We start from the raw sequence: 27,583 nt of genomic DNA on the forward strand, positions 1-27,583 counted from the left end.
CCTCTCTCATTTTGTCTGAGCTGCAGTGGAAATCCTGGCTATCCTACACAGCTCTATTAGCCTGCTCTGTTCTACGCAACTGCTCCAGGCTCGGAGACACGCCGAGAATCAGACTCACTCACAATCACAATCACACTCACACTCTCACACAGACACACACACACACACACACACACACACACACACACACACACACACACACAAAAACACATATACCTCTCCTGGAGCTCCTGCAGAACCAGAGGGGGAGAAAAGAGGGTGGAAGAATTTGGCCCCAAGTCCTGCAGCTGCCTTCAAACTGCTGGTAATGTAGAGTTATTGTCTGTCTGTCCTCAGCTCCTCCCCTCTCTGTCTCTCTGTCTCTCTGTCTTTCGTGATTTGTAAACAGCTGTTTGAGTTGCTGCTGAGGGTTATGGCTGTAGATAATCTCCTTCACAGGTCCAAAAGAGAAAAACCAAACCCAAAAAGCTTGTACCCGCAACTTACAGGATCTTGACAAAGCCTAACAAGGACTCGTCCGCTTAAATGCAGCCCAGACCTGAACCAGAATGGACCTAGAGAAACCAAGTTTATAAACTTGGAGGATACATGTAGACGCCTGTACACTTCCTGGTTTTGATGCAGCACTCCCCTTCAGCTCACTGATGAAGTTCTGTTGTGTTTCAGGGCATTAACTGCGAGCTGAGAGGACATTTGGAGATAAGTGCCGTAACTAAATCAGAGAGACCATCTTTATTCAGGTTTTGCCATGTTTTTTAGAGTGTTTTCACTAACCTTGTAATTTGTTTCTGTCTTGGTTTCACTGGTATCCAGTCATTTGTTGGTTTTTAATCAAAATACATACTGAGAATTCTCTGGATTTAAAAAACACCAAACAAACTTAAAACAGAGAAATAATGAGCTCATTCAACAATACTACTTCCACAAGGCGTTGACAGCATGTACATTTAGCAAAGCAATGCAAAACTTTACTGATTAAGCTGCATTTTTTTTTCCATCAGTGTGTACAAAGATTATGATAAGACTTTTGAATCAGATGCACAGTGGCGCTCGGTTCCACACAAGCTGACAACTGAGACCCACGACTGTGTCTTGAAGACTTGACCTGACTTAAACTGCCTGCTAATGCCAAATTTGAAACAGGAAGCTGACCAAAGACCAAAGACCTGGCGCTTTACGAAATTGCGCAGATTGGGTAAGAACTCCACAGTGCCGTGAAAATGGCAGAGTAGTTTGTTTAGTTGGTTTGGTTTTTGGATCAGGAAAACAGCCTACTGACTAGTTCTTTCCCTCAGAGGTGCAGAGCGTACACTTCATGGCGGCTGGTTGATGGCTGTAGTCGTTCCAGTTTGTTAGAAGTGCAACGGAAAACAGAAATTGTGACGTGAGCCTTTGACTCCGTTTACACTTGGCATTAAAATGCGTCTTGTATCCAGATTTTATCTAGATATGATTTTAACCTGATTACATTTACACATGGTATTAATATGTGTCTCCAGTGTCCACACTGAGATCCAATCGAGATCCGATTGCTCTGTCCAGCTCACGTCACATCCTCCTCTCGTTTGCGCGGGGCCAATAAACAGAAAGATAGGAGCCATCTGTGAAGCTGCTTTACTGTGTTTGTGTGCTTTACTCGCTTATATACTTTTGTCGGACCAAATCGAAAGTAGACGCATGGTCTTGTTGTCACTCCATCCACGAGTGTCTTCAATAACATCAATAGACGAGGACTGAGGGGAGGACTGCTGTGTGTGTTTACACACGCTAATGCCTGCTAGCTGCCTAGCTACTACCTCACAGTCACGCACGATTAAGTACTTCCGCTCAGCAGTGTGGACACAATGCGTCCCTGACCACCTCCGGAGGCGGTTCGGCCGATTGTTAATATAAATGTAAGTTCCAGGTACCTTCAGGGGTTGGCAGTAGCGATTGCGATTGGTTGAGCAGATTTCATTTCATTTATTAGCATCCCCATTAGCTTTATCAGAACAGAGGCTCTTCTTCCTGGGATCCAATCACACACCACGTTAACAAGCAACATAAACTCAAATTCCAACACACCATAACACCGACTCACAACTGATGTGAATTCGCATTACAACAAAGATGACTACAACAAAAACAGCAGTAACTACCATTTTCCTACTACGGCATCTGTATGGAGCAAGACATCCAATCCTTTAAAAAAGAAGAATAGTGACGAGCGCTTGTTGGATATATAAACATGTCCAGGCTGTCTCTAGTATTTGTTGAGAGGAGGACACTCAGAGGGAGCTGGAGTCAATGGCTAGAAACCAAAAGGTGTACCAGAAGATTTATCATAGCTACAATTCACAGCGATACAGGGCAAGGAAAATTACAAACATGAAACAAGATCATAGAAAAATAACCCTCACAATGCTGAAGTGGAGCAAACTGAAAAACTACAAAGTGGTTTGATGTGCTGGACAGTGATTATCAATGTAGATACTAAGCTGATTAACAATAGGGACATAAAAGCTCAGTATCTCCTTTCAGTTTTTAGAGGACTCACGACAGAAACTGTGTGAGAAGATAAATGGCTTTACAGATGCTAGAGAAACAGAAGCTAAACCGGACATGGTCGTCTGTAACCAAGAACAGCTGCATGACTGATGGTCATACAAAAAACATTTGAGGACGTCACATTAGACACTGAGAAACTGGGGTGAGCATTTCTCACTAGTTTCACAGTAAAAAAGAAGAACAATATGCTGAATATTGTAGTTGCAGCCTTAGACTGGTTCATTTGGAATGAGCTAAGCTAAAACTGAAGGTGAGGCTAGTGGAGTTTGTGGTAGGAGAAAGATTATCAGGCATTTTTAAAGCAATTATAGACCAAGTACAGAGCTGCACTGAGTCAAACTTTAGTCTTAGTTTTAGTGTGAAGAAAATGTAATCGATTTGCCTAAAGTGAAATTTTGGAGCTTTTGTTACTGAAAAGTAAAACAAATGCATGTTGCCTGAAAAAAGTCACAATAGAAGACAACATGCTAACTGGTCTGCACACAATGGTGTTAGAAATAAAAAGTCATTCTGAAGTCATTTTTACTATTTCCCCATGTCCAGTTAATAAGTGAAATACTGAAGTGATCAAACAGACCAGCAGAAACAGCAGCGGAGCAAAACTTACTTTCTGGTTTTCATTAAACTACGCACACACATACACAGGCCTCAGGGTTATTTTTATCCTCTGCTCTTACTGCTGGAAGTCTCTCCATCTGAACCTGCTCATCCAGAAACTGAATTGCTGAATATTTTCCATTTCTCTCCCCTCCCTACTGTTTTCTTCCCTCTGTCTCAGCACACATAGATCTCTTTCTCTCTCACTCTCTCTGTCGTCTGGTCAGCACTGAAATCTGGTTTGCAATTGGTTGTTGCTGAGTTGAGGAGGGAGGGTCTCAGAGCTGACAGTGTTCAAACCTCCAGCTGCATACTTTAAAAAAGAAAAAAAAGAAAAAAAGTGATTTATTAAATGAGAGAGTGTGGGTGGATACCTTAAGGGAGACCCACTTACCATGACGTGTAATATGTACACTGCGCTCTGGAAAAACTTCACGGGAGCTGTAGTTTTTTTTTTTTTTAAATGATAAATTAATTATTGTTAAAATCACAAAGGCTTAAGATTCTAATATCAAATGCTGTAGCAGATATTAATTTATTTTAAGCCCCATTTATGCCATTTCATCATATCTGGATAAAATTCAGGTATAAAACACTTAAGTTTGCGCTTAGACTGTGTACAAAATCACTCCTTGCTTAAAATACAGGGCACTACATTCACCCTTATTGCCCCACTTTATTTGGGTGTCTGAAGTCTGAGAGTAAATTATATATTATATATTATGAAATATATATATATAGTGTCATGAAAGATTCCCACAATTGAATGAGTCACATTTTATAAATGTGAAAAGCACCTTTGTGCGACTCTACACCTGTTAGTTATGACACAAACTCACAATGATTGAGGAGTGTCTGAAATTTCATTTTACTTCTCGCTATATACTAAAGCACTAATTGTCTCTTTTATACTTAGTATAAGAGACACATACTGTACTGTGCAAAGGTTTTAGGCACTTTAGATGTTTAGATTCTTCTCCATCAAGCAGTACCATCTGGGCGGCTTCTGATCGGTCTAAAACTCATTCTGCAGCAGGACAAGGAGTTCAAACATCCAGCCAGAGTCGTAAAGAACTATCTTCAGAGACTAGAAGAACAAGGAGTCCTGCAACACATGGTCTGGCCCCCATAGAGCCCTGATCTTAACATTATGGAGTCAGTCTGGCACCTTGAAAATCTGTGTGCAAGTGCACCGAGGAGAACTGTTGCTGTTTTAAAGGAAAAGGCTGGTCACAGCAAAAACTGAATGCTAGGACTGGAACTAGAGTTGGATTACAGTTACTACAGTTAGTTACTGATATCAGCTCCACGAACGATTAGGCTGAAATGTGCGAGTGAAGATGGTAAACTAAGGTTCAGTCTTTCTGTTTGGATATTTCTTACTCTGACTGTAATAGAGGGGCTACCTGTGGAGACAGTGACTGCATATAATATGTTGAAATAATAAGGTTAATAAGAAATGTAACAAAAATAAAACAATGTTTTATCCATCTTAACTGTCCTAAAACATAATGGTAACCATTATGAAAACAATACAGCAACATTATAAAACATTACAATAAAGAAGTTTTTCAAACCAGAAATGTGCAGAGATTTAAAAAAAAAAAAAAAAAAACACACATACAAAAGACTTCAAAAAAATGGCAACAACTCTCGATAAGATGTTTACCGCAGTTATATGAAATAACAGCTCTTACAGACATACTTATTCGATCAACATGACAAATATTAAAGCTCTGTTAACTGATTTTTTGTTTTTATTACTTGAGGGTATGGGAAGAAGTTGCAAACACATCCTTTCTAAATTTCACCATATAAAACAGATGGGGCTAACATGCAGCTGACTGTTTCCACATCCAGTGGTTACAGACAACATGATCATCCCACTGGAGTCATTTTTGTCTCCACCCGATAAATGGAAGTCCAATGTTGCCTCTCCTTCTAGTTCTGGTTTGGTCTACACCAACTCCTGAGAAAAATATCTGGCTCTAGATGCTTGTTGTTCCACTATATTCACTGCTAAAAGCTGCAGCAGGCTAAAAGCTCATTATATTGGTTCAGATCTACGAGTGCAGTTAATAAATGTCGACAGCAGCCTACACTCCTTCAGACTATCAAAAACTAAATTTCTCTATCAGGCTGGTCTGATAGAGAGACCATCAACAACTCCCATCATGCACTGGGGCAGAGCTACAGCACATTTACTATTGTTATTGAGGTTGATACAGAGAACTGGTTCAATCTACTCCATTCAGGGGGGAATCAGACAGAAGACAAACTATCAGGTGTGCGAAGGTGTGTGTTAGTGTCAGATCTCTGCTTTAATAATGACAGGACTGCAGTGTATAGACTAGTCATTACACGCGCACACACACGTGTAGGGAACTGGCCATTAGGACCCCAGTAAAGAGCTATATGAGGACCAGCAGCAGCACTGACAGCTCTTTTTGTTAGAGAAGCTGCTGCAGGTAAAAACCTCTCTGTTTCTGCTGTTTATTTTTCTGCGGGTGGAGAAGGAACATGGATCTGTCTGTTTGGTTCCAGTTGTTTTATCTGCCGGTTTCTACAATAATTTTAAGGTCTGGGGAGACAGATCGTGAATGACATGAAACAAAGGTCACCGGTTGGAGTCAAACCCTGGATATTGTGGTTCACTGTCAGTGCCTTAAACTCCAAAGCTATGGGGCGCCCAACGTTTCTGAACTTTTGATTTCCAGCCATGGCTACTGGGAGAATTAACTGTTTTATATTTTCCTTTTGTCTTGGATGCATCCAATTAACCTGCTTAAGTCCTGCTGCGGAACCAGTGAAATCTAGGTTTGGGTATCGAACCCATTTCTTCTTGGGTACAGACTGAAATGTGTTTGTAGCACTGAGTATCAAAAGCTGCATGACTGCTTGAATTTACGTTTAGACTGCATTTAACATTTAAGAACTCTGAGAAGCTTCTTTTGTCAAATGACAAAACAAAATGTTTTGGGGGGGGCAGGGGCAACAACCAAAAAACAAAAAACCCCCAAAGAAAACAAACAAAAAAAGGCATTGAAAAAAGTAGAGGATTGGTATCAGTTCCTAGAGAGGTACTGTATCACCAACAATTTCTATCAATAGGCAGCCATTGTGAAGTCCCCAGTGTTGTTAGAGGTTCCAGTGAGCCAACCTGAATCTGGTCTGTGCTGCTTTGCAGGGATGAGGTGGTGGCTTTTGGTGGCCAGTTTGTGGACGCTGGTGTTCCTGACAATCCCAGACGCCCATGCCAGGAACAGACCTCGCAACCAGGTCGGTGAGACCCGCCGGGAAAAGAGGAAGAGGGACGGACAGGGTAAGATTCTGCTTCATCAACAAAAAAAAAAAAAACAAACAAAAAAAAAAAAGCCCCACTCTGACATCTGGCAAATCCTTTTGTTAGCCATTGTACAGTTAGATGAGCAGACTGCTATCAGTTTCACCTCTGTGCATCCAGTACGGACAGGTCCAAAACGTGTTTAGCCTAGCTTAGCACAAAGGATGGAAGCATGGGGAAGATACAAGCCTAGCTCCATCAAAAGTGAAAAACTTCAGTAATTTTAAGTTAACTGATTTGTATGTTGCTTCTTGTTTAATTAGCAGGAGTAGAAATAGAATGAAACAGAAATGTAAAAAAGGAGACTTTGTAGTTGTAGCAGTTAACGTTGAAGTGATTTGTTGACCAACAACCGGTGGGCACAGTGACTGCACACAGCATCACAAAGGCCCTGAACTCATAGTTGGGTTGCCAAGCCTGAGCTTTGTCCTAACGTCTTATGTTTCACTGGTGACGTTAATTCAAAGTATATTCTTGTTGTCTGATGTAAAAACCTCTAATGACACCAGAAAAAACACCAGATCAACCTATTACATATGTCTCATAGGGGAGCATAACAGGCCCCCGACTTTTTTTTAATCATATGAGAATGCTTGGAAGCTGTTTGCGCTCAAAATGCATTATTATATGGTAATTATTAAGTCATTTTAAACGTTGCACAAGAATGGGGATACATTAAAGTAAAATCAAGAATTGGCTCATAGACAACAAGTTCTCTATTCATTTGGCTTAATCAGAATTTATTTATTTTTGGTTCAGAGCCTAGTACAAACAAAACTGTGGCAAATCGGCCAAAAACATACCGTATCTGTAAATTGATAATCAGGCTGTCCCTAAAACCAAGTGGAACTGGAAACTGATGTCTGTCTGTCTTTAGAAGTTTCTAGGTAGATGTAGATGAATATTGATACGACCATGTGTCACAGGTCATGGGCAGGCCAGAGCGGGGAGCTCCAGACCTCTGAAGATCAGACTTGTCCCTGGTCCCAGTGTTCCAGTAGAGCCCAGAGAAAACCAAGGAAAAACTCTGTTCCTGGAGTCCTATAAGAACCTTCAAGAACAGCACTCCAGCTACAACATCATCCCAGGTTAGTGAAGACTAGTTACACAGCTGTAACCCAGGTCGGTGAGACCAGGAACTCAGACAAGTGAGACGAGTAAGTACTACAGAGGCTCTGATAAGGCTTTTTAGTGTTGACACCATTTGCAAAGTAAAGTAATTAGAATCACTTGATCAGATACAGTCCACCTCATCGTTTCCCGAACATTTTTATAGAAAGCTCCAACATAGCTCCTTGACATCGCGTTAACCATAATGTTAACTACTAATATCAAAAGGCACCTCATCAGATCTTGTTATATTCTGTTAAATTGTATCATACTGTCCTCCCTTCTCTGTGAATGATCCCAGAGTAGTTTGAATCATATGATGATTTATACACCTGCTAAATCTGAAAAACTGGAGAGGATCACAGTTTCCTTTGTCATTAATCTATCTATCCTCATGACGTTAGCAAGTCCCATTATGTTCTGTTGGTTTTTGTGGGTGCATTACTGGATGAGAAGCTGTGTGGCACGAAACCTCTGCTCATAATCTGATTGACATGTTGGTTTATGTGGGAATTATACTCCTGCAATGATACATGTTAACTTTTTTACAGATCTTCATGTAGAAAGGTGTTACGGCTAACTGTGTGACACAACAATCTGTTATTGTCATTATATATAATTTTCCAATAATTTTTGAGTCCATAAAATAGGGGAAATATCTATCACAAGCTCCAAAATTTTGTTCTTTTCCAGTCTTGTTTTGTCCAACCAACAGTCAAAACCCAAATATTCAATTTTAAGTTATATAAAATGGAGAAAAGCAGCAAGTCCTCACATCGGAGAAGTTGTAACCAGCAAACATAATTGTTTATCAAAGCTGACTGACTAATCATCAGTTGTTTCAGCTCTGCTCCAGTTGTGCAAATGGAAAAGCATGTTCCAGCTTTTACTTTGTGCACATACGAAATATCTGAAACATCCAATAATAATCTTGAAAAAGCCTGTTTTAATTTAGAAAATAAAAACATGTAGATTTAAACTTTAGTGTAGATTTAAAGGCACCGTAAATGTGCCGCAAATTTCACCAGTTTTCAAAAACCTATAAACTAGTTAGTCTGTCTCAGTGTTTGTATGTCAGTGCGTGAATCAACAGGAAACAGTTCAAGTATCTTTGCATTTAGAACTTTTAAATGGTACATTATAAAACAGTTTTCTACACAATAAATTCTTACTACAGTAAAATAAAAACTGAATAAATTTTTAATCAGACTTGATGTATGAGCTCAAACAGAGAACAGTTCAGCTCAGCTGTCAGGCTTTGTCCTGTTCTCATAACGAAACTGCTTGTTATTACAGCTCAGTAGTTTAATGACAAATCATCACTTTCCAACATGAACAGAAGGGAAAGCTATCTGTGGGAAAAGAGCTTGGCAGAAAATAAGTCCTGAAAAATCCCACACAGCGATGAGGACAGAAACTCCAAACAAGATCTTCAAGGCCATGAGAAACCTTTCAGTTTAAAACATTAAAGCCAGCATTATGTAATTAGCGGTGGCAGTCTGTTGTTGGGAGCTGTAGAGGATTTTTATTTTTTTATTTTAACTATTTGTTTCTGTTTTCGCTGTTGTTTGAAACATGAGAACATGTCTGCTTTGTGTTCAGAGTAGCAGACATAAACAGATCAAACTGCAGTTTACAAAAACAGAGAGTTACAGATGTCGGACCAAGAAGACTTTTCCTGAGAAGTCTGATTGAGCAAGCAATGTTTTATTTTCTTTGTTTTGTGTAAAGTGAAATGCCTGTCCAGTCACCAAGGAACTTTGTAGTTCTTACAGTTGAAGGTACTTCAGTATGAAAGTTCATTCTTGACCCTGACAACAACACTAGCTTGACAAAATAATCTTATCTCTAGGTCAACCCTACCAACTTTTTTTCAAAAGCTTTCAACCTTATCTTGGTCTTCATCTGCGGATGGAGTTTGCTCAAATGTCAAAGAGATGGTTCATTTAAGTGTCATTACATGAAGTGTGGAACTTCTGTCTCGTAACAACAGGATAATTTTGTCAAGTTACAAGGTACATTCACATTCAAGTGTTGCACAAATTTTGAGTGAATTCCCACAACATTACTAAATTAGAATGCAAGTCAGTCCTTGTTTCCATTATCTAGGGTTATCCTAATATTTTGAAGAGCGTCCTAAAATGATATAATTTAAAAAAAAAAGTGACTCTAACTCTGCTGTAACTCTGATCCAGTCATGTTCCCCACTTACATCAACATTTACTAGAAATATCTATTTTCATCATCCTTTACTGCATCTTTTCTTTATCTAGATGCTGACCTTTGTACCTTAGCTATTTTGTGGGGATAATGTAACTTTTAGGTAACATTATCTAAAGTTGTGCACACACAGACCAAAAAACAATCTCAAGGTGATATAAAACAGAGCAATGCAGCTAATCCTTACATTAGAGAAGCTGGAAGCTGAGACTAATTCCAGTTTTTACTTGAAAAATTATTCATTTAGAATCAAAATCATGTCAATCAGCAAGTCAAACTGTTTCACAGCTCGTAAAAATACATTTAAATATGTACTGAACACCTTAGGATGGTGGTGCCACAGCACTCTGATGTTTTCTGTATTATTTAAACAAAACCCTGTAATTTACTAGACAATGAAGAGCAAGAGCTGTGACAGCAAGACACTATTTTAAAGAGAAAAGAAAGCTCTAAAGTATGTGTGCTCCAGGAGAGATGACAGGGTGACAGTCTCACTGCTCACAGTGAAGAGGACAGACATAATAGAAAGACAGTATTTAAGAGAAATAACCTGAGCCTCTTAACTACCTGTGTTCCTATAGACTTGACAAAGAGCATACCATTAGAAAGGATAGATGACAGACAGGACTGACTTAAAATAGACACAAAGGGTCTCTTCCCGCCTCTCCCCGTCTTTCTTACTGACTCACTGCCAGTTACAGCTTCGTTCTCTCCCAGGTCTGATGTTGAAAGGTGAAGATAATGCAGAGGGAGGAGTGGAAACGCTGCAAATCACTGCTTTGCCTGGTTCTGATGGTAAAGTACAAGATTTAGATTTGACCAGATGTACACAGCAATTACTGCAGTAGAGTCTGCTGCTGCTAAGGAGGTTGACAAGGGTTGGCGTGTTAATTTAAAGTTGTGACCTATAGGTTGCTGGTTTGAATTTGCCTTGTTCTGAAAATCTGAATCACCGTCCACATCTGCGATTTGTTCAGTGATTCAAACAGGCCTGGTGTTTTACTCATCAACAGCTGTTTCCTTGGTTGGAAAACCAACGGAGTCAAGCAAATCCTTGTTGTACAGGAGGAAATTAGAATGGAGACATCGTCTTCTGCCAGAATGGCTGTATGGGTTTTTGTAAGTCAACATAGAGCAAAAAGAAATTTTGATACAAAAAACATTAAGTCAATTAATGGATCCTGCTTCATTTGGCACCTCTGAAAAAAGAAACAAACAAACAAACTTGTTGGCAGGGTGGATATGTCACTTGCTTCTGATTGGTGAGGGCAAAATTCCCCCCGATATCCCTAACATAAACACCATGTCAGAGTGAATAATAAAGTGAAAATCTAATGGCACTTCAGTCCGATTATCAGGCATCATAAACCTCAGACTCTTCTTTTCTGCTGATACCAAAATTATTTACTCTGGTTTACAGTGATTCACCTTTTTCTCTAGGGAAGCCAGAAATGATTAGCTCTTTGTTTAGCCAGTTGCAAGTAATTTGTCGGAAAATTAATCTTTTTTTCTAGTAATAAGGGAAAAATCCAGGTTAGCCAGCTGTCCATATTCAGCTAGATGTGCAGAATAAACAGGACTGTAAACAATGGCTTGTAAAGTCAAATTACAGCAGGGCTAGGCTTTAGGCTTACCGAAGACCTTTATCTATAAAAATAAAATAAACTCATTCAAAATTGGCACTCCAAGAACCTATAAAGTGTCTGCTTTTATTATGAAGACACAAGGCTCACATGCAAAAATGTTGAAAAAGACGATGAAAATACGCACCACATTTCGCTCTTTGCCTCATTCACTGCCATAAAATACACTGTCACAGAGAGCTGTGTCACGTGACTGGTGGCAGGCTTCGTTCTTTTGTTTACTTTACCTAAAATTATACTTTCAGCACCTGCACAGTTGCATCGTACTGTGGAGAATCTAAAATTTCGCTATGCGGCCATGTTGGTGAGGTTCCTGTGGAGAGCAAACTTGAAGCCCAAATTTCATGACCACGCTGACAACGGCATCTGTGAACCCAGACACCCTATGTATTATAAATAACAATGTCCGTGTCCGTTTGGGAGTATATGAAGGTCTTAAAAGTGTGTTATATTATTTAGTGTTTCAGATTTTATCCACATCATGCTGGCCTCCACTGCCATATTACTCACGTTAAATGCTTTTGCATTTCAGGTTTATAGACTCTGAAATAGAAGATTTATCTTGAAAAGTGTCATAATAACCAGTTGACAAATGACATTTACTCCCTCCAGTTACGATCTGACTTAGAACTATAATGAACTACTAAACTGACTGTAATGTGTTTGTATTGTTTCAGGTAAACAGGGCCAGTGTGTGTACCAGGGTCTGACCATGTTCGACCAGGCCTTCTGGTCTCCAAAGCCCTGTGTGACTTGTCTGTGTACCGGAGGGCGGGTGGTTTGTGACGAGATCACCTGTCCCAAAATGCACTGCCACTTCCCCTTCACCCCCGCTGGGGAATGCTGCCCCATCTGCATGGAGCAAGGTAGAAACACAACATGTGGCAACGCCATGGTGCAACATCCAGGGGCAACAGAGATGGGCAACATTTCTGACAATCAGGACCAATGTTTGAAGGGTTTCATTCATTCAGCGCTTAACATCATGAAAACTTAACCTTAACTTTTACGGTAAAAGTCCAATTTTGCACATCATAACTCTCGTAATGTTTAAATGGTTTAAATTAGTGTACGTTACAGTGAATAACAGCCTTCAGTTTAACATATTGGATGAACTGTAGGATTGATTATTTTATATCTGGAGTAAAACATCCAGTTCCATCACTGTATATATGTGCCAATGTGACAAAAAAGACTGAAACATCGTGTGTTCCTGTGACTAGCAGGTGTTGGAATTCAGAGCGTTTCGGCAGAGGGACAAAGGATCTTTCTGTGTTAGGTGTTAGGAGTCAGAGTTAATTTAATCATTTAAACAGTAGATGTCTAATTTTTGGAATGAAACTCTTCATCGTCTAATCTTTTTTACTTGTCACTTGTTTCCCAGAAAAAATTAAATTAAAGAGTTTCCATCTCTGCGGCCTCAGCATGTTGCTCTCTGTTTCCATCATGGCTTCAAAAATGCGGTCAGCACATTTTGGGTCAGTCAACACACATGTTGTGAAAGTTTTAACATGTCTGTATGTTGGGAGATACCACATGTTGTTTCCAACATGTCCAGGGTTGGTTTCACCTTACTGTCAGTTCAAGCTCATCAAGTGAAGACTGGATGTACAACTGAATCTACAACGAACAAAGATGTTTGTGTGATGCTTCATTCATAAAGTATGAAAGTGACCACATATACAGTGGATGATCATGACAGTGTGGCAATGAATTTTCGACCTCCCTGCTGAACATGCATCTTTTACTGTAAATTGGAAACATGTCTACAAAACATCAGTGAAATTTTGGAGCAAAAAAAAAAAACAAAAAAAAAAACTGAAGTGGTTGTATTGACAGTAACTAACTCCCTGATCACAGTCACTATGTCCATGTATGGAGCTGAAGCAGGAGAAAACCTAAAGCCTTTCAAAGTCATTTTATCTATGACTTATCACTGTATGTAGAATACAATATTAACCTGATAGCAATAACCATAGAAACATGTATGTATCTGTATACATACACTGTCTAAACTACAGTATGTCTGTCTGCTGTCTGTATGGGGGTTTACTGTGAAGGAAAACACACAGTAAGCAGATTAAAAGCTGTTTTATACTCAGAGGAAAAGTATTAGTCCAACAACTGACATAGTTTCCCCATGTCATCTCCAAAATAACTTGTGAAATGCTGCCTACTAATTATAATTAGTCTGGTTTTAGACCTCTGAATCACTGCTCACATCCCCGATTTGTTCAGTGAACTAAATAGTTCAGGTGTTTCAGATTTCATGGATTGGGAAAACAGCCAAGCCAATCAGAACTTTGAAGGCGAGATTAAGAATCCCAAATCCGTGAGAAAAAAGTCCAGCAAACAAATGCAAATTGTCCACAAACAATGATGTAAGCCTACGAACTTAAAAATATCACAGCCACAAGACTCTGTCAGACATGTATTTTTGTCTCTTTCCTGTCGTATTTGTTGGATGTTCCTGTTGGCACATAGTTTTATGACTATGAAACAGCATTAAGTGTTGGACAAGTGTGCTAAGGTTGGTCTAAATAATTTACACTTTAATAGATGATCGTTTGGCTGCACTACATAGCTGTTTTCTGTGAGTTAACAGTAATTCGAACTACATAGTTAATGAAACCTGTCCAGTGCCGCCTCCTTTCCTGAAAGAAATGACTTGGTCCACAGAGGATGAACTGGACAGTTAGCTTGATCAGTGATAGCCCCCATGTCTGAACAAACAAACAGAGAAATGTCAGTGAAAATGCCTTGTGCAAACACAATCTAAACAGAAATGTAATAAACCAGAATTTTGTTGAAATTACAGAAACGCACTCCAAAGTATTGTATTAATGAGTTAGCGCTGCATAAACTGGAGATCCTTCATCTTGTCTTGAGACACAAATATTATAGTTGTGAGGTCTTTTCGGGTAATTATGAAATGGGAGGTCATAATTATAGCCCAATTGATTTTTTGAGGGTGATACCAATATTCGAGAATTTTAAAAGTCTGATACAAAGATGTTGGCCAATAGCAAACATATAACCATAAACAAACATTTATGATAAGATCCATGTTATTTGGTTATCAAACAGGTGTGACCAGGTTAAGTACTGAAGTGAACAGTTTATAGTGTAAAAATATATCATGTCATTGTTTCTAAATTACTTTAAACATGTGTGACATTTTTGTGATGACATTTCCTGTTACTCACCATTGACATATGCTGATACTGACGTGGCTCCAATAAGCTAATAGGGTTTGATGAAAGAATTTATCGTGGGATGATACAGATTTGTGAGCCGTCAAAGATTCTGCCATCCTTTACAAAGTAGTAGCTGATATGTCTGGTTGTATTAGGCCAACACGGACAGTGCTGCACATCAGTGCAGTGTTTTTTTTTTTTTTTTAATGGCAATTTTGGTTTTAGCATTAATATGAAGAAATAACTTGGGCTTTCTGTTATTTCACTATTTTATGAGTTTTTTAAAACATAAACACGTAACTTAACCAAACTTTTGAGACTGACTGAGATCCTATAACTTAGGTTATTAAAGAATTGTGACCAGAAAATATACTGAGGGAAACATTTTACAGTTGAATAATAAACTGATATTTCTTGTTACTTTGGCCAACATGCAGGTCAATACAATATTACAAGTACAATTATCATATCTGCAATAATTAGAAGACAGTATGTCGTTCTAGCTCACACTGTGATGAAAGATTTTGTCTATATTGCCCAATCTTGTAAACTAAAACAGGCCAACATTTTGTTAGAGCCTATTAATTGGTAAGACTCTGATCATTATTGTTGGAAATCATTACAAATGTTGTTTCTTTGGAAAGTGCAATGCGCTTCTATAAAAATTTAATTCCATCAAATTAAATTTAGCTTTTAAGCCTGAATATCAACCTCGAATTTTCATCATAAAAAAACAGACTTAGGTTAATCAAATTTAGGTTCAGTAGCAGCTAGTAACATCAGCCAATGCTAAAAGACCAACTTCACCTGACTGTGGTCATATAGGTGCAGCTTATTGGGATTTGGTCCAGACTGGTCTACAGCAGCAGTCTGCTCTGTAGCTTCAACAAGCTGGTCTTGTACCTGTGTCTGCACAAATGTGGGTGTCTGTCTGTCTGTCTACAGAACTAACACACAGCCGTCTCTGTCTGTCCACCTCCTGTCTGTTTGTTTGTCTGTCCAACTATCCTTCTGTCGATCTGTCCTCACCAACTTCCATCTCCATCCTATATCATTCTCTTTTAGTTTTTTCCTCCTCTTCTCCTTGCTTCCCCTTCTGTCTGTCTCTGCTCTCCTATTTCTATCCCATTTCTTCCTTCCTTCTTTCTATACTGTCACCTTTTTTTTTTTACCTCTCAACCAACTCCTGCCTACTTCCAACTCCTGCCATCTGATTGGCTGCCTCGCACCACCCTAAACACACCCTAGACCCTGACCTCAGCCTTGACCTTTCTGGTGACTCCCCAGTTCCCAGTGACCCCGGGGAGTCTGTGACCCCACTGACCCAGGAAGAGATCCAGCGAATCCTCTGGCGAGAGGAAGAGGAGATCCATGAGGAGGAGGAGCGCATGAGGAAGAAGGATGAGGCGAGGAAGAAGAGGAGGAAGCAGAGGAAGGAGCAGGCAGAGAGACAGAGAAAGATAGTGGAGGAGAGGAGGAGAGAGGAGGAGGAAGCCCTGAAGCTGCAGGTGGAGAGAGAGGAGGAGTGGAGCAGGCAGTTGGAGGAGAGGAGGAGGCAAGAAGAGGAGATGAGGAGACAGGAGGAGGAAGACAGGAGGCGGAAGGAGGCAGCAGAGAGAGAAGCAAGGGAGAGGGAAAGGAAGCTAGAGGAGGAAAGAAGGAGACAGGAGGAGATTCTGAGGGAAGAACTACTGGCTCTGGAGGAGGAGGAGGAAGAGGAGGAGGAGGAGGTGCGGCTGAGAGGAGATGTGTTTCAGATGCTCCCAAAAGAACCTGAAGAACCTGAGGAACCAGATGTCCTCCCTGCGCCAATCCCAAGACCCCCTGCTGCGACAGAGGACGGACTGAAAGAAGTGAAGGCAGAGGTGGAGGAAGTAGAGGAGTTGGAGGAGGAAGAGGAGGAAGGGGAGGAGAGGGAGATGGTGTTGGTAGTGAACAGAGGAGGCCTCCCTCCAGGCTGCGACATCTCTGATGTCACTGTGACATGTGAGAACGCCAATCTCATCCACTTCCCTCCTCTGGCTATCCCTGAGCTCAAATCTCTCAGTCTGGAGGGTAAGTCAACAACACAACAAGACAAGGAGCTGAAACACACTGCAGCTTGAAGAAGAATCTTTACAACTTTAACACAACTCCATAGTATTTTACTGAATTTAAATCCAGTATTGAATTTTATACTTTGCAGACTTATATTTTAAATTATGGATCTGAAATGACTGAAAGTTTAAGTGGGAGATTCTGACTCCATAAACTAATCTGATGGAATCAGCTACTCAATTCACCAGAGAACACCCGGCACACTGTTGGTCTGTTGGACAACAAAAACACACAGTCCACCTATGATTATAGAGTGACCTTACAGAGGCGTGCTCCTCTTACCTCACAAATGATCTTTGGCTGAGTTAAGCCATACCAGGGAGCACATTAAGCAGACAACGGCCAGTTTTAACCCTGCAGCATTAACATTAATTGTCTAAAAGTGACACAACCTGCCGTTGATGTAATTCAAAATGACAAATCTGACGGTTATCACCGACTAAAAATGAGAAGCTGCTACCAGGTTTATTTTGTAGATTGCAAAAAAGAAAAAAGAAAAAAAAAAAAAAAGAGTGAGGGCAGACGAAATAATTAGTATTTTCTGTTTGTTTTGATTTGTTAGACTTGCAGCCTAGCAAATCTAGCATTTTATCAAACTGGAACCAGAATTACAAAATGGCACCTGCTACTGGAAACGTATCCTTTGTGTTTGGGAACAAATGATGCAAATAAATAAAACTCAAGCAAACCGAGAAACACAGTCACCAATTTGAAAACACATACAAGGCATAAGAAACACACTGCGATTACAAAAATCCTGCTATGTTTGATGCTCTCAGTGTTAACTAACTGAAAATGTTCTGACCTGCAGGCAACAACATCAGCAGCATCCCAGCAGAAGCCTTCAATGGCATCCCCAACCTGGAATGGCTCAACCTGAAGAAAAACAAACTCACCTCTGCCAGCATTGATGCTAAAGCCTTCAAAGTAAGACATACTGACACACTAAACCAATGCTACCCTTCAGAATAATAGCCAACATTTTTTCCAACCACCTGTCAGTCACTCGATTCTAGTGTTTCTTTAGAGACTTCAAGAAATGATGATGATGATGGTTTAGTGACAGTTGCCTCCAATAAGTATGAAGACATACATGTAAAACAGACATATTGAATATATAAATCAATGCAGTCAACCAGAAAGAAAAGAAATGTGTGCCAATTTCTGTGATATCATGGTGCAAATGTCCTCAAAGACCTATAGGTGTCAAATAGAACCAACAAGACAAACAACAAAATCTGCACAAGAAAATAATTGTTTTATGAACTTTTTTTACTTTATTTTATTTTTACTTTACTTTATTTTTTTGAACTTTATTTTTAAAATGGGCACCATCTTAAAGCTGTAAAACTATAAACGGGGAGAAAATAAAGATGGAGGGGTATTAACATTTGAACATTTGCGGTATGAAAGAGGGCAGTCAAATTCTGCAAACATCACCATCAAATACCTCCCAGTATCACCAGCACCTACAGTACGTGTATTTGTCAGGGTCTGAAGATGCTGAGACGTCTGTACTTGGATGGGAACCTCCTAGAAGCCGTGCCCTCTGACCTCCCCCCAACCCTGCAGGAGCTAAAGATCAGTGAGAACAAACTGAGAAGGATCAACAAAAACAGCTTCCAAGGTAGTGATACAGCATTCCATTGTGCACCTCCATACTGACATCAGCTTTAATGTAACAATGTACTATCTAATCTATAAACCCACCATCAGCTTTAATGTAACAATGTACTCTACCAGCTATCAGTCATTTACACTCAACAACTACCCACCAACCTGCCAACTACTTGTCTGAAAATGACACTATGCAACCACCCAGATTGTTTATAGACATCAACAGTGCTGGTCTGCCTGAACCATGAAAGAACTGTTCACTCAGGCAAACTGACAGAGTGGTGTCTTTCTCCAGGAAACCTTCTTTGGCCAAGTGCAGTTTAGACACCAACATGCAGAGACATTATCTAGCCAAGTCACTGAGATAATGTCAATTAGGTACAGTTGACTAAAGGTGGTAATAACAGTTGTCCTTTCATGAAGTATAATCACTGTTTTTGACTCATATCTTCACTTCTTACAGCTTGATGTCATTAATGTAACCTATAGGCTATATAATCATGCTTCCTGGGATTTGAAAATTCTCCTTTTCAAAATGCTATTTCAGTATATAAAAAGTTAGGTCCTCTACACATGATAAGCAGCAAAAATTGCTTTGCATTGGTGTGAGCTGTTGTTTTTCTCTGGGGAGAAACACCTCAAAGCTCAATTTAAAATCTTGACATTTGGTTGAAGGCTCTGAGAGAAACAAAGTGAGTTAATTTTTTTTTCCTTAAAAAAAAAAAAAAAAAAAAAAAAAAATCAAGCCGCTGTTTTTAAGTTAAAAAAATGAACCTTCAAGTTCAACTTTGACAGCCTTCTGTTATGTAACATGATGGATGGTGCCCAAACCCTCCTTGATTGCCAGACGTTTACCTGTCTTTTTCTCCAATGAAGAATAATCATACTTTGTGTTACTTAATTCACAAGTGGTATTTTTTTTTTTTACTGTAGGTACTTTGTTTTGTTGATCAAATTTCCCAGCGCTCGTTGATAAATTAAATTTATGCTACACTTTGCCTCTACCCCCGTCCTGTGATCTACACAGGTCATACAACTGATTGTGTGTTGTGCATTACTATTTTACAAACTTTAATTTTTCACAGTAATGTTATAAATGTACATTATACAGTACACAAGGAAATTAGGATTTGTTTTCCTGTTTTGTCGAGTAACTGTTTGACTACTACAAACTGACAGATGTTTCTATGCCATATTGAATTTGGGACAAATTTCCAGTTTATGGAAAGTAACTTTTATACATCTTTATCTTTAAGATCTGAGCAGCCTGGTGATTCTGGAGCTGGAAGGCAATCTGCTGAGTGAGGGGATTGTAGATCCTCTGGCCTTTGCTCCTCTCACCCAGCTCTCCTACCTCAGACTGGGCAGAAACCACTTCCGCACCATACCACAGGGCCTTCCAATTTCACTACTGGTATGAAGTAATATCTGTTTACATAACTATCTCATTCCTTTTGAATATCTCTGTAAAAGTCCAAGTCATAATGCTCTCTATTGGGTTAAAATGCTATGGCCAACCACAGGGTGCTGCTTTGGTGTGATGGTGCCACCAGAAAAACCGACCGGGGTGAAACTAGTCATAGTGGCTCGACCCTCAAAGGTCAAATAAGTTTTAAGGACTCACTGTGAACCCCCCAAAAACCCCTAAGAAATATTCAGACTCTCAATTCCAGAAGGGCAAATCTTGTTGCTGCTCTGATTCTGTCAGAAGACACTTGTTTCCTAGTGGGCTGATAAAAACCTAAGCCCCCATATAATTTTATGGTCTCTAGCCACTTGCGAATTATATTGTGGACAGCCTTAGAAATCTGGAAGATCTCAGGAGCTAAATGGGCTTTTTGGACAACAGTTGGCGGAAGTAGGTATAACGCTCAGCAAATTAATCTATAAACCCACCAGCAACATGCTGATTGAAATCAAATCTCATCAGGCATTCAGTCACATTATCAGAGGCTTTCTGAGGGACTGGCAGCATTCTGAAAATAGGTTTGCTGATGCATCACAATTTTCTTTTTGGCTCTGATGTTTAAGACTACTCCACTGAGTAAACTCTGCTTCTACCTGCGGGATACCAGTCCAACCATCTTATAATTATGGCCTCTGGTTAGCCACAAAAACTGCAGACCACCACCAACATGCTGCTGCTTCATATCCATCTTAAATCAAACTTCATGTTATGACTTTGCAGAGTTTCCACAAGCTCACTGCAAATCCACAACCACACACCTTTTCTTGTCATTAGTTTGGAAGATCGCAGTCTACCTTACATTTGTTCTTTGCTAATTAGCTCTGGGATCCCAGGATTCATCAAGCACTTTATAATATACATAATATGAGGGTAGAAACCAACAAGAATTGTAGATGAATTCAGTTTTTGGGTGGATTATGCATTTATAACCTGAAACAGTCCCAAAAAAACTACAGACTGTCTGCCAAGATCTCTGAATAAAAACCACTCAGTAAACACAACTGTTTAATAACAAACTTGTAACATCCCCACTGATGTTTTCATATTGTATTTATTAAAAAATAAAAAAAAATGGATGCTATTGTGGAATCCTACCGTAAATCTGACACTAAATTCCAGTAATGAGTTTCCACCTAACAAAATATTTTCCTTTCTGACCCGGGAGATGACAAACATTCTTTTTTTCTTTTTTCTGTCTGTCTGTCGTTCAGGAGTTGTACTTGGAGAACAACCTTATTGAGGAAATCTCAGAAACAGTTTTCAATCAGACCACAAATCTGAATGTGGTTTGTCTGAGACACAACAGGCTGGATGAGACCAGGATCGCCCCGATGGCTTGGTTCAACCACAGGTCTGAGTAAAAGAGACAAGTCTCTATCATGCATGATCCTCCAGGGTCACAGGAATTTACTAGCGTAAATTTTGGCCTTTAACAATACAGATATTTTTTATTTCATTACAATACCACCTTGTGCTGTTTCCAGCAGTGCAGTTTACCACTGTTTAATTAGTACCTATCCTGATGGGCGTTTCAAAAAGTAAATTTGTTTTGACAGTTGAAGATATCAGTTTTTTTAATCAGCTGTCATCTAAGGCAATTATGTTCTCTCTCATTTTCATTTCCACTTATAAATCTTCCCCTCATCTTCCTCCTCCTCTGCAGAAATCTGGAGTCCATCGACCTTTCACATAATGACCTTTACCTAGTTCCGTCCTACCTGCCCAGATCTCTGGTCCATCTAGTGCTGGTGGGAAACAACATAGAGAGGATACCTGGTATGTGGAAAGTGTTGATGAAAACCTGGCTGACAAATATGATACAGATGGGAGAGCTCTTGGGCATGATACCTGGTGGATTTCCTCAACAACTTTTAGGCCCCCAGAAAATTAAGAATGGCACACTACTACATTTTTAGGGGCATAAAAAGAGCTCAAAATTGATTATGTAGGAGATAGATTTTTTTTGTATTTTTGTATTTTTGTAAAAAAGGCTATTTAATTGGAGGTGGGAAGATCTGCTATGACTGCATCTTTACATCAAGTAATAGTTTATGGACAGGATACTTTTACCGTTTTCCACTGCAGGAGCTTAATGAAAATAAATATACCTTGTATAAATTGTCACAGGTTTTGCTTTTGATTCCACTGTTCGCTGCCTGCTTTGGAGACTATCTCCTGGAACCAAATTAAATGATCCTAAATCCACGATACAGGTACTTTCAGAGGAAGGCTGCAGTGCTGTCGATCGTTACTGGTTGAGCTAATATGATATCACATCATAAGACGGATAACTACTACAAACACAAAAGCAACCACACTTTTACTACTGCAGCTGTACAAATAAGGACAACCAGTACTTTAAAGAAAAAGAACAATAAAGAATGTTAGTTGGACAAAACGACATGTCCTGTACCTCATTAGTATTTGTAGAGAGGCCGTTAAGAGGGGAGCTGGAGTCAGCAGTTAGAAACCAATAGATAACAATGGCTAAAGCGGAGCAAACCAAACTCTACCAAGTGCATATATGCGCCTGAATGCCGTTTTGAGCAACCGACTGGCTTGTGCCAACCTCAGCAGAGACCTGGTTTATCCTTGTTGTCTGTCTTACAATCACTTCATTTGCCTATCAAAAATACCATTAAAACGACATAGTTGCAGACTGTACAAAAACACGGTCATGGTCTCCCACGGTTACAATGTTTCCTTCATCTCCATCTTCACAGGTTACGCCTTTGCCCACATGGACCCTGGTTTAGAGTACCTCTACCTCTCCTACAACAAACTGGATGGGGAGGGAATCGAACCTGAGTCGTTCTTCGGCTCGTATCACTCCATGGTGGAACTGTGTCTGGATCACAACCAGCTGGTCACTGTGCCGTCTGGCATCAACGAGATGACCAACCTACACTTCCTCAGACTCAACAATAACAGGATCAGGTATGAAGCCACCATCCATAAATATCAATCTATTAGGGTTGAAGGATTTCCTATGATTTTAACATGATATCTTCCTGGGATCACATCACTCTTTTCTCAGGATTCCAGGGATTTTTCTCACCATAAATTAGGTTTTAATTTTAATTTCAAAATTATGTTTAGATCTGATTAAGACACTCTGTTGGACCACCTGCACAGTCCTTATTGACAAATTTGTTTGCTTCATTTTGTACACATTTAATCAATGTTTTAATCAAACAATAATTTTCCACAGAACTATAAGCTGAGATTTGAGCATGACAAGTAACTGGAAGAAACAGCTACAGCCACAGCTGAACAGTTACTGCCATTTCATGATTAAACTATAGCTACAACAGTTGAGTGGGAGTTTTAATGAGGCATCTTTGTTTCAATACATTTCTCATTATGTGAACACACAGGTAAACACATGCTAAGAATTCCAGGTTCGTGCAGGTATTTTTCCTTATTGATGAGAATTCTCTGGAAATACCAGATCTCAGTTACAGGCATTTTTCATACATCCATCCATTTTCCAACCTGCATATCCTGTTCAGGGTCACAGGGATTGAACTCCATCCCAGTATACAGGTACTCTAGTCATTGTGAAGCTCATCAGCCCATCACAGGGTATGAGTAACTCAAGAATCCTTTTTTTCAAAGCTTAGAGCTTATTTTCATAGTATTTTCCATCATTTCTGTCAATTATTATAGCATTGTACTTGACAAGTATCTAAGGATAGAGGATGTTATATGCTGTATAGATTATAAAAACCATTGAGGCAACTTTCCAATTTTTGATTCTGGGCTATATAAATGATGACTTAACTTGACCAAGTAAATTCTTGAGATTTGGGAACATATCGTGTTCCCAAATCCAGGCTATTAACTTGATGAGCAAATGTTATCATAACTGAAAGAAATGATGGACAAAATTATGGAAATAAGACCAAAGTTCTAATAAGAACGAATTATCATTTAACATGACTTCTCACTAGCAGGGGCAGTTATCGGTATGTTTTATGAATTTACAGCATAATGAAAAAATAGATTTTTTTTTTCTCAAAATACATACGACCCATAACAACATAGGACATGGACTTTACTGTCAATTAAAGTAGCAAAAAACAATAAAACCAGGTGACTAAAGACAGAGCTCAAGAAAAATAATCTAAAGTCAATGCAATCCTTTAAGACCAACAATTAAGAGTCCCACAACAGACCACAGCCTGACCAGATGACTGAGTCATTCATCACAGCCCACCAGAAAAGATTAAAGCTGAAGGTTCACTGGACGGAGAGTCGTCTTGACGACAAGAAACAAAACAAGTTGCTTCACACGTTTCCACCCTGTCACCCTGAATCATCAATTTAAACCCTGTACCATGCTCCATCTCCACTGCCAACCTGACTTGCACCCCAGGTGGGAAACTGTAATTAGCCTCCAGCAAACACTGATGATCATTTTAACATATGTGGTGCAGTACAATAAAAAAACAATAACCTAAATGGGAAAATAAATATCAAATAATTAAAACTTGAAAGCTGGGAAAAAAAAAAAAAAAAAACAGTTCCTCCAAATTACAAAGATTGGTCTTTAATTTCATTTTTAAAAATACCAATCAATTTTCTAACAGTGGAAGATCTCAGAGATCTAGTTGGAACAGAAATTTGAAAGTAATCACACTTACAGGAAGATATTAGGTTATGTAATGCTACATAAACAGACACAATGGCTTTAAAATCAGTTCAAAAAAGATACAGCTACCCATTGCGGTGTTGTGAGCTGTGGGGTAATGCAAACTCTTTTATTGTATAAGTTAAAATCCTTGCTGCAGCATTCTGAATTAACTGTAATTGTGTTTTTCGTAAGCAGCCCGGTAAAAAAAGCAACTTTTAATAAAAGCATGTAACAGCATTTCAGTGTCATTCTAAATTAGATATGGTCTCACTTTGACAATCCACCTAAGATGAAAAGTGATGTTTTTGTGACCTTGATAAAATCAAAGTCAGAGCCTAAAAGCCCGCCTACATCTGCAACTTGTGTCTCTATCTGTGTGAAGAAACAGCCAAACTCTACTTTCATAAATACAATGTCTTTTTGTTGCTCATTTAGTTTAAAGAATTGTTACACACCCAAATATGAATATAAGTGAGAAAGGCAGTAATAACTGTGGTCGTAGAGCAAAATTAAGATACACAATTGTGTATCTGCACTGCAATAACAGTGGTCTTTGACATTATGATGGCTGATAATGTTTTCCAGAGGTTACATTTATAAAGAAAATGGAACAGGGCCCAGAATGCTTTCTTTGGGAACTCTATAATTAGCATAAGTGTTGGCTATGCTGATAAAATGTTCTTCCTGAGTCAAGCACTGCTAAGCAACTATCTGGATATTCAGTTAATTGCTTTAGTAATTTTTCAAGCAAAAAGCCAAGTATTAACTCAATCTAGCTTCTTAGTTAAGATTTGCTGCTTTTTCTTTGCTTCATGTGTTCGTAAAAAACATTTTTAGGTTTTGGACTGATGGCTGGACAAAACAAACAAAGAGCTCACCTTGTGCTTCAGGAAATTTTGATGGCCACTTTAAACCATTTTCTGGCATTTTAAAGGCCAAATGATTGATCAATTATTTGAGAAAATAATTATCAGATTAATTTATAATAAAAATAATTGTCAGTTAGAGATATATCTCCTGATGCTTTGTCTTCCAGGAGTATACCTGATGAAGGCATTTGTGACCCGAACCACAATGGAGACTCCACTTTGGTGGCACTGAGGCTGGAAAACAACTACATTGACCCCCAGAAGATGTCACCGACAGCCTTCTCCTGTGTACGCTCCTCCTCAAGTGTGGTCTTAAAGCCCCAGAAAACCAAGTGACCAGAGTACACACGAAACCAAAAACTAAAAGACACTTGCTTGTACCCCCAGAAACACAGGGGTTAAGATTTTGTTTTTTAATGTGCCAAGAGAAATTAATGCCTAAGATAGACTTCCCCCAACTTGCTTCCCCTAATGCTGTATGTCACTGAAATAACACTCAAAATATTGAGAAATTACTCTCACAAAGGCTCTCACATTATAGTCTGACATACAGGCTGAACATGGAAAATATACATTTAAACAGTCTAAACACAGTTACTGCTGATGTAATTTGCCTTTTGTATTGTCCTTTCATATCCTTTGAGTGAACCATTACAAGCTGCTTAAAGTAAGATTTTCTTTTCCTCTGGCCCTCATACACTGTTTAAGGTCTGGTTTAAGGTCATACACTGTCACCTGGCCAACCCTAAAAGAATGAAGGTGACAGAACACGTTCAGACTTCAAAATCAAAGACATCTGTCTCCTTTAGAAAAGTGTTAAACTCTCTAAAATGGAAAGAATCCCTATGCCATGCACATTAAAATGAAAATGCTAATAAAGAAATGGAAAGAATTCTGTGAAGTGAGACCACAAGCCCAACATTATTTTTAACAACCTCAGCACCTTCATGTTCCATTTCTCAGCTCGGTTTCTTCCAGTTACTTCTTTCATAAAAACTCTGACATGGAAAGGAGTGTGAGTAGTGAGATCAAATGCGTGATACATCCTTCAAGCTCTTTGTGTTAAACATTAAGAGCAGGTCAAAGGATTAAGTTAAAGTGAGTGCTGCTGGAGAGCTAAAGCCTCTGATGGATAAAGAGATGGAAGATATAATGACATGTCCGCTTATTTCCTGCCACCTTTACATTTAGGCTGACACAAGAAGTTAATGGGAGTCTTGCCATATGCAGTTTTGTTTTAAAGTACAGCATGAGATTTTATATGTTGATGGTACATCTACAATATTAGATGCATGTATTGTCCGTAATCAGGCCATATTGTGCTTTAATTACATTCCCCACAGTAACTTTTTCACTTCAGTTTGTTACATAGAGTAACGGTGGGAGACGAACATACTGCTGGACTTGTCTTTTTACTGAATAGGAGACTATTCCATGCAATTGTTGTGTTTACGTGGTTTCATTCACTGTTGAGCAGGGATTGCAGTTAGCAGAATGTTTGCTTTAGAATTTCATGGGGATGAGCATATCCATGTCGACTATGTGGTCTGAGCAAACACAGTAATTGGGAAAACACTCAAACAAATGCCATTGACCTTTAGTCCTCTCCAAGAACTCAGAAAAGAGTTGAGATGTGGGTGGAACCAGTGGTTCCACCCACATCTCAAAAGAACTCTGGAACCACTGGTTCCAGAGGTCTTTTCCCCCACTGTAAAATTCCACTTCAAAGTTTTCTTTAGTGTTCCTCAGCACAGAAACACTACAGTCTGCTGGATAATTTAATCATACTATAGGTCTATGTTTATGCTTCAACTATCAACCAGTGTAACTGAACTGCAATGCATTAATGAGTAAACAACAGCTTTGACGGTGAATAAAAGAAGGCTTCTGCAACTTGGGAGAGTAAATCCTGTATGTTTGAATGGTGAAGATGTGGATAAAATGCTCTTACAGTACTTATAGACTGTAACTTTGCTTATGATAAGAGCATTGACTGGATGTATAGAATGCCCAACAATTTGAAATTTAGGGGAAGAAATGCTGTTTTATTACAAATACCGAAATTGTTTGAATAATATGCCCTTCATTTTGCTCTTGGCTGGCCAACATGTCTAAACAACAACCTACGATGATATACTACAGTATTTATACGATGCACAATAAACTTCACTATGTTCACATCACTGCTTGACTGATGAAGTCCCACCTACATCTTGTGATTAAAAATACTTCGGAATTA

General features: G+C 39.2%; 2 protein-coding genes across 3 annotated transcripts in view; one reads left to right on the plus strand and one right to left on the minus strand.

Annotated features, from left to right (window-relative positions):
* The window catches only part of LOC120807067 (centromere protein P), a 106,678-nt gene that overhangs the window by 6,395 nt on the left and 72,700 nt on the right, over positions 1–27,583 (minus strand). The window lies entirely within an intron of this gene.
* On the plus strand, positions 26–27,518 carry ecm2 (extracellular matrix protein 2, female organ and adipocyte specific). Its single transcript, XM_040158714.1, has 12 exons — positions 26–304; positions 6,332–6,466; positions 7,414–7,575; positions 12,138–12,326; positions 15,906–16,712; positions 17,566–17,681; positions 18,246–18,381; positions 19,628–19,785; positions 21,051–21,190; positions 21,503–21,615; positions 22,563–22,776; positions 25,512–27,518. The coding sequence occupies exons 2-12, from the start codon at positions 6,334–6,336 to the stop codon at positions 25,678–25,680; spliced, it is 2,337 nt and encodes a 778-aa protein (XP_040014648.1). The 5' UTR covers positions 26–304; positions 6,332–6,333; the 3' UTR covers positions 25,681–27,518.

The sequence above is a fragment of the Xiphias gladius genome, chromosome 21, assembly GCF_016859285.1.
Source record: "Xiphias gladius isolate SHS-SW01 ecotype Sanya breed wild chromosome 21, ASM1685928v1, whole genome shotgun sequence".
Taxonomy (NCBI): Eukaryota; Metazoa; Chordata; class Actinopteri; order Istiophoriformes; family Xiphiidae; genus Xiphias; species Xiphias gladius.

What these genes read in the sequence shown, in the direction of transcription:
- ecm2 (XM_040158714.1), top strand. Translation starts at nt 6,334, where the DNA reads ATGAGGTGGTGGCTTTTGGTGGCCAGTTTGTGGACGCTGGTGTTCCTG. An exon ending in GAGGAAGAGGGACGGACAGG is followed by an intron (nt 6,467 to 7,413) that starts GTAAGATTCTGC and finishes CATGTGTCACAG; the next exon opens with GTCATGGGCAGGCCAGAGCG. An exon ending in CCCCATCTGCATGGAGCAAG is followed by an intron (nt 12,327 to 15,905) that starts GTAGAAACACAA and finishes AACACACCCTAG; the next exon opens with ACCCTGACCTCAGCCTTGAC.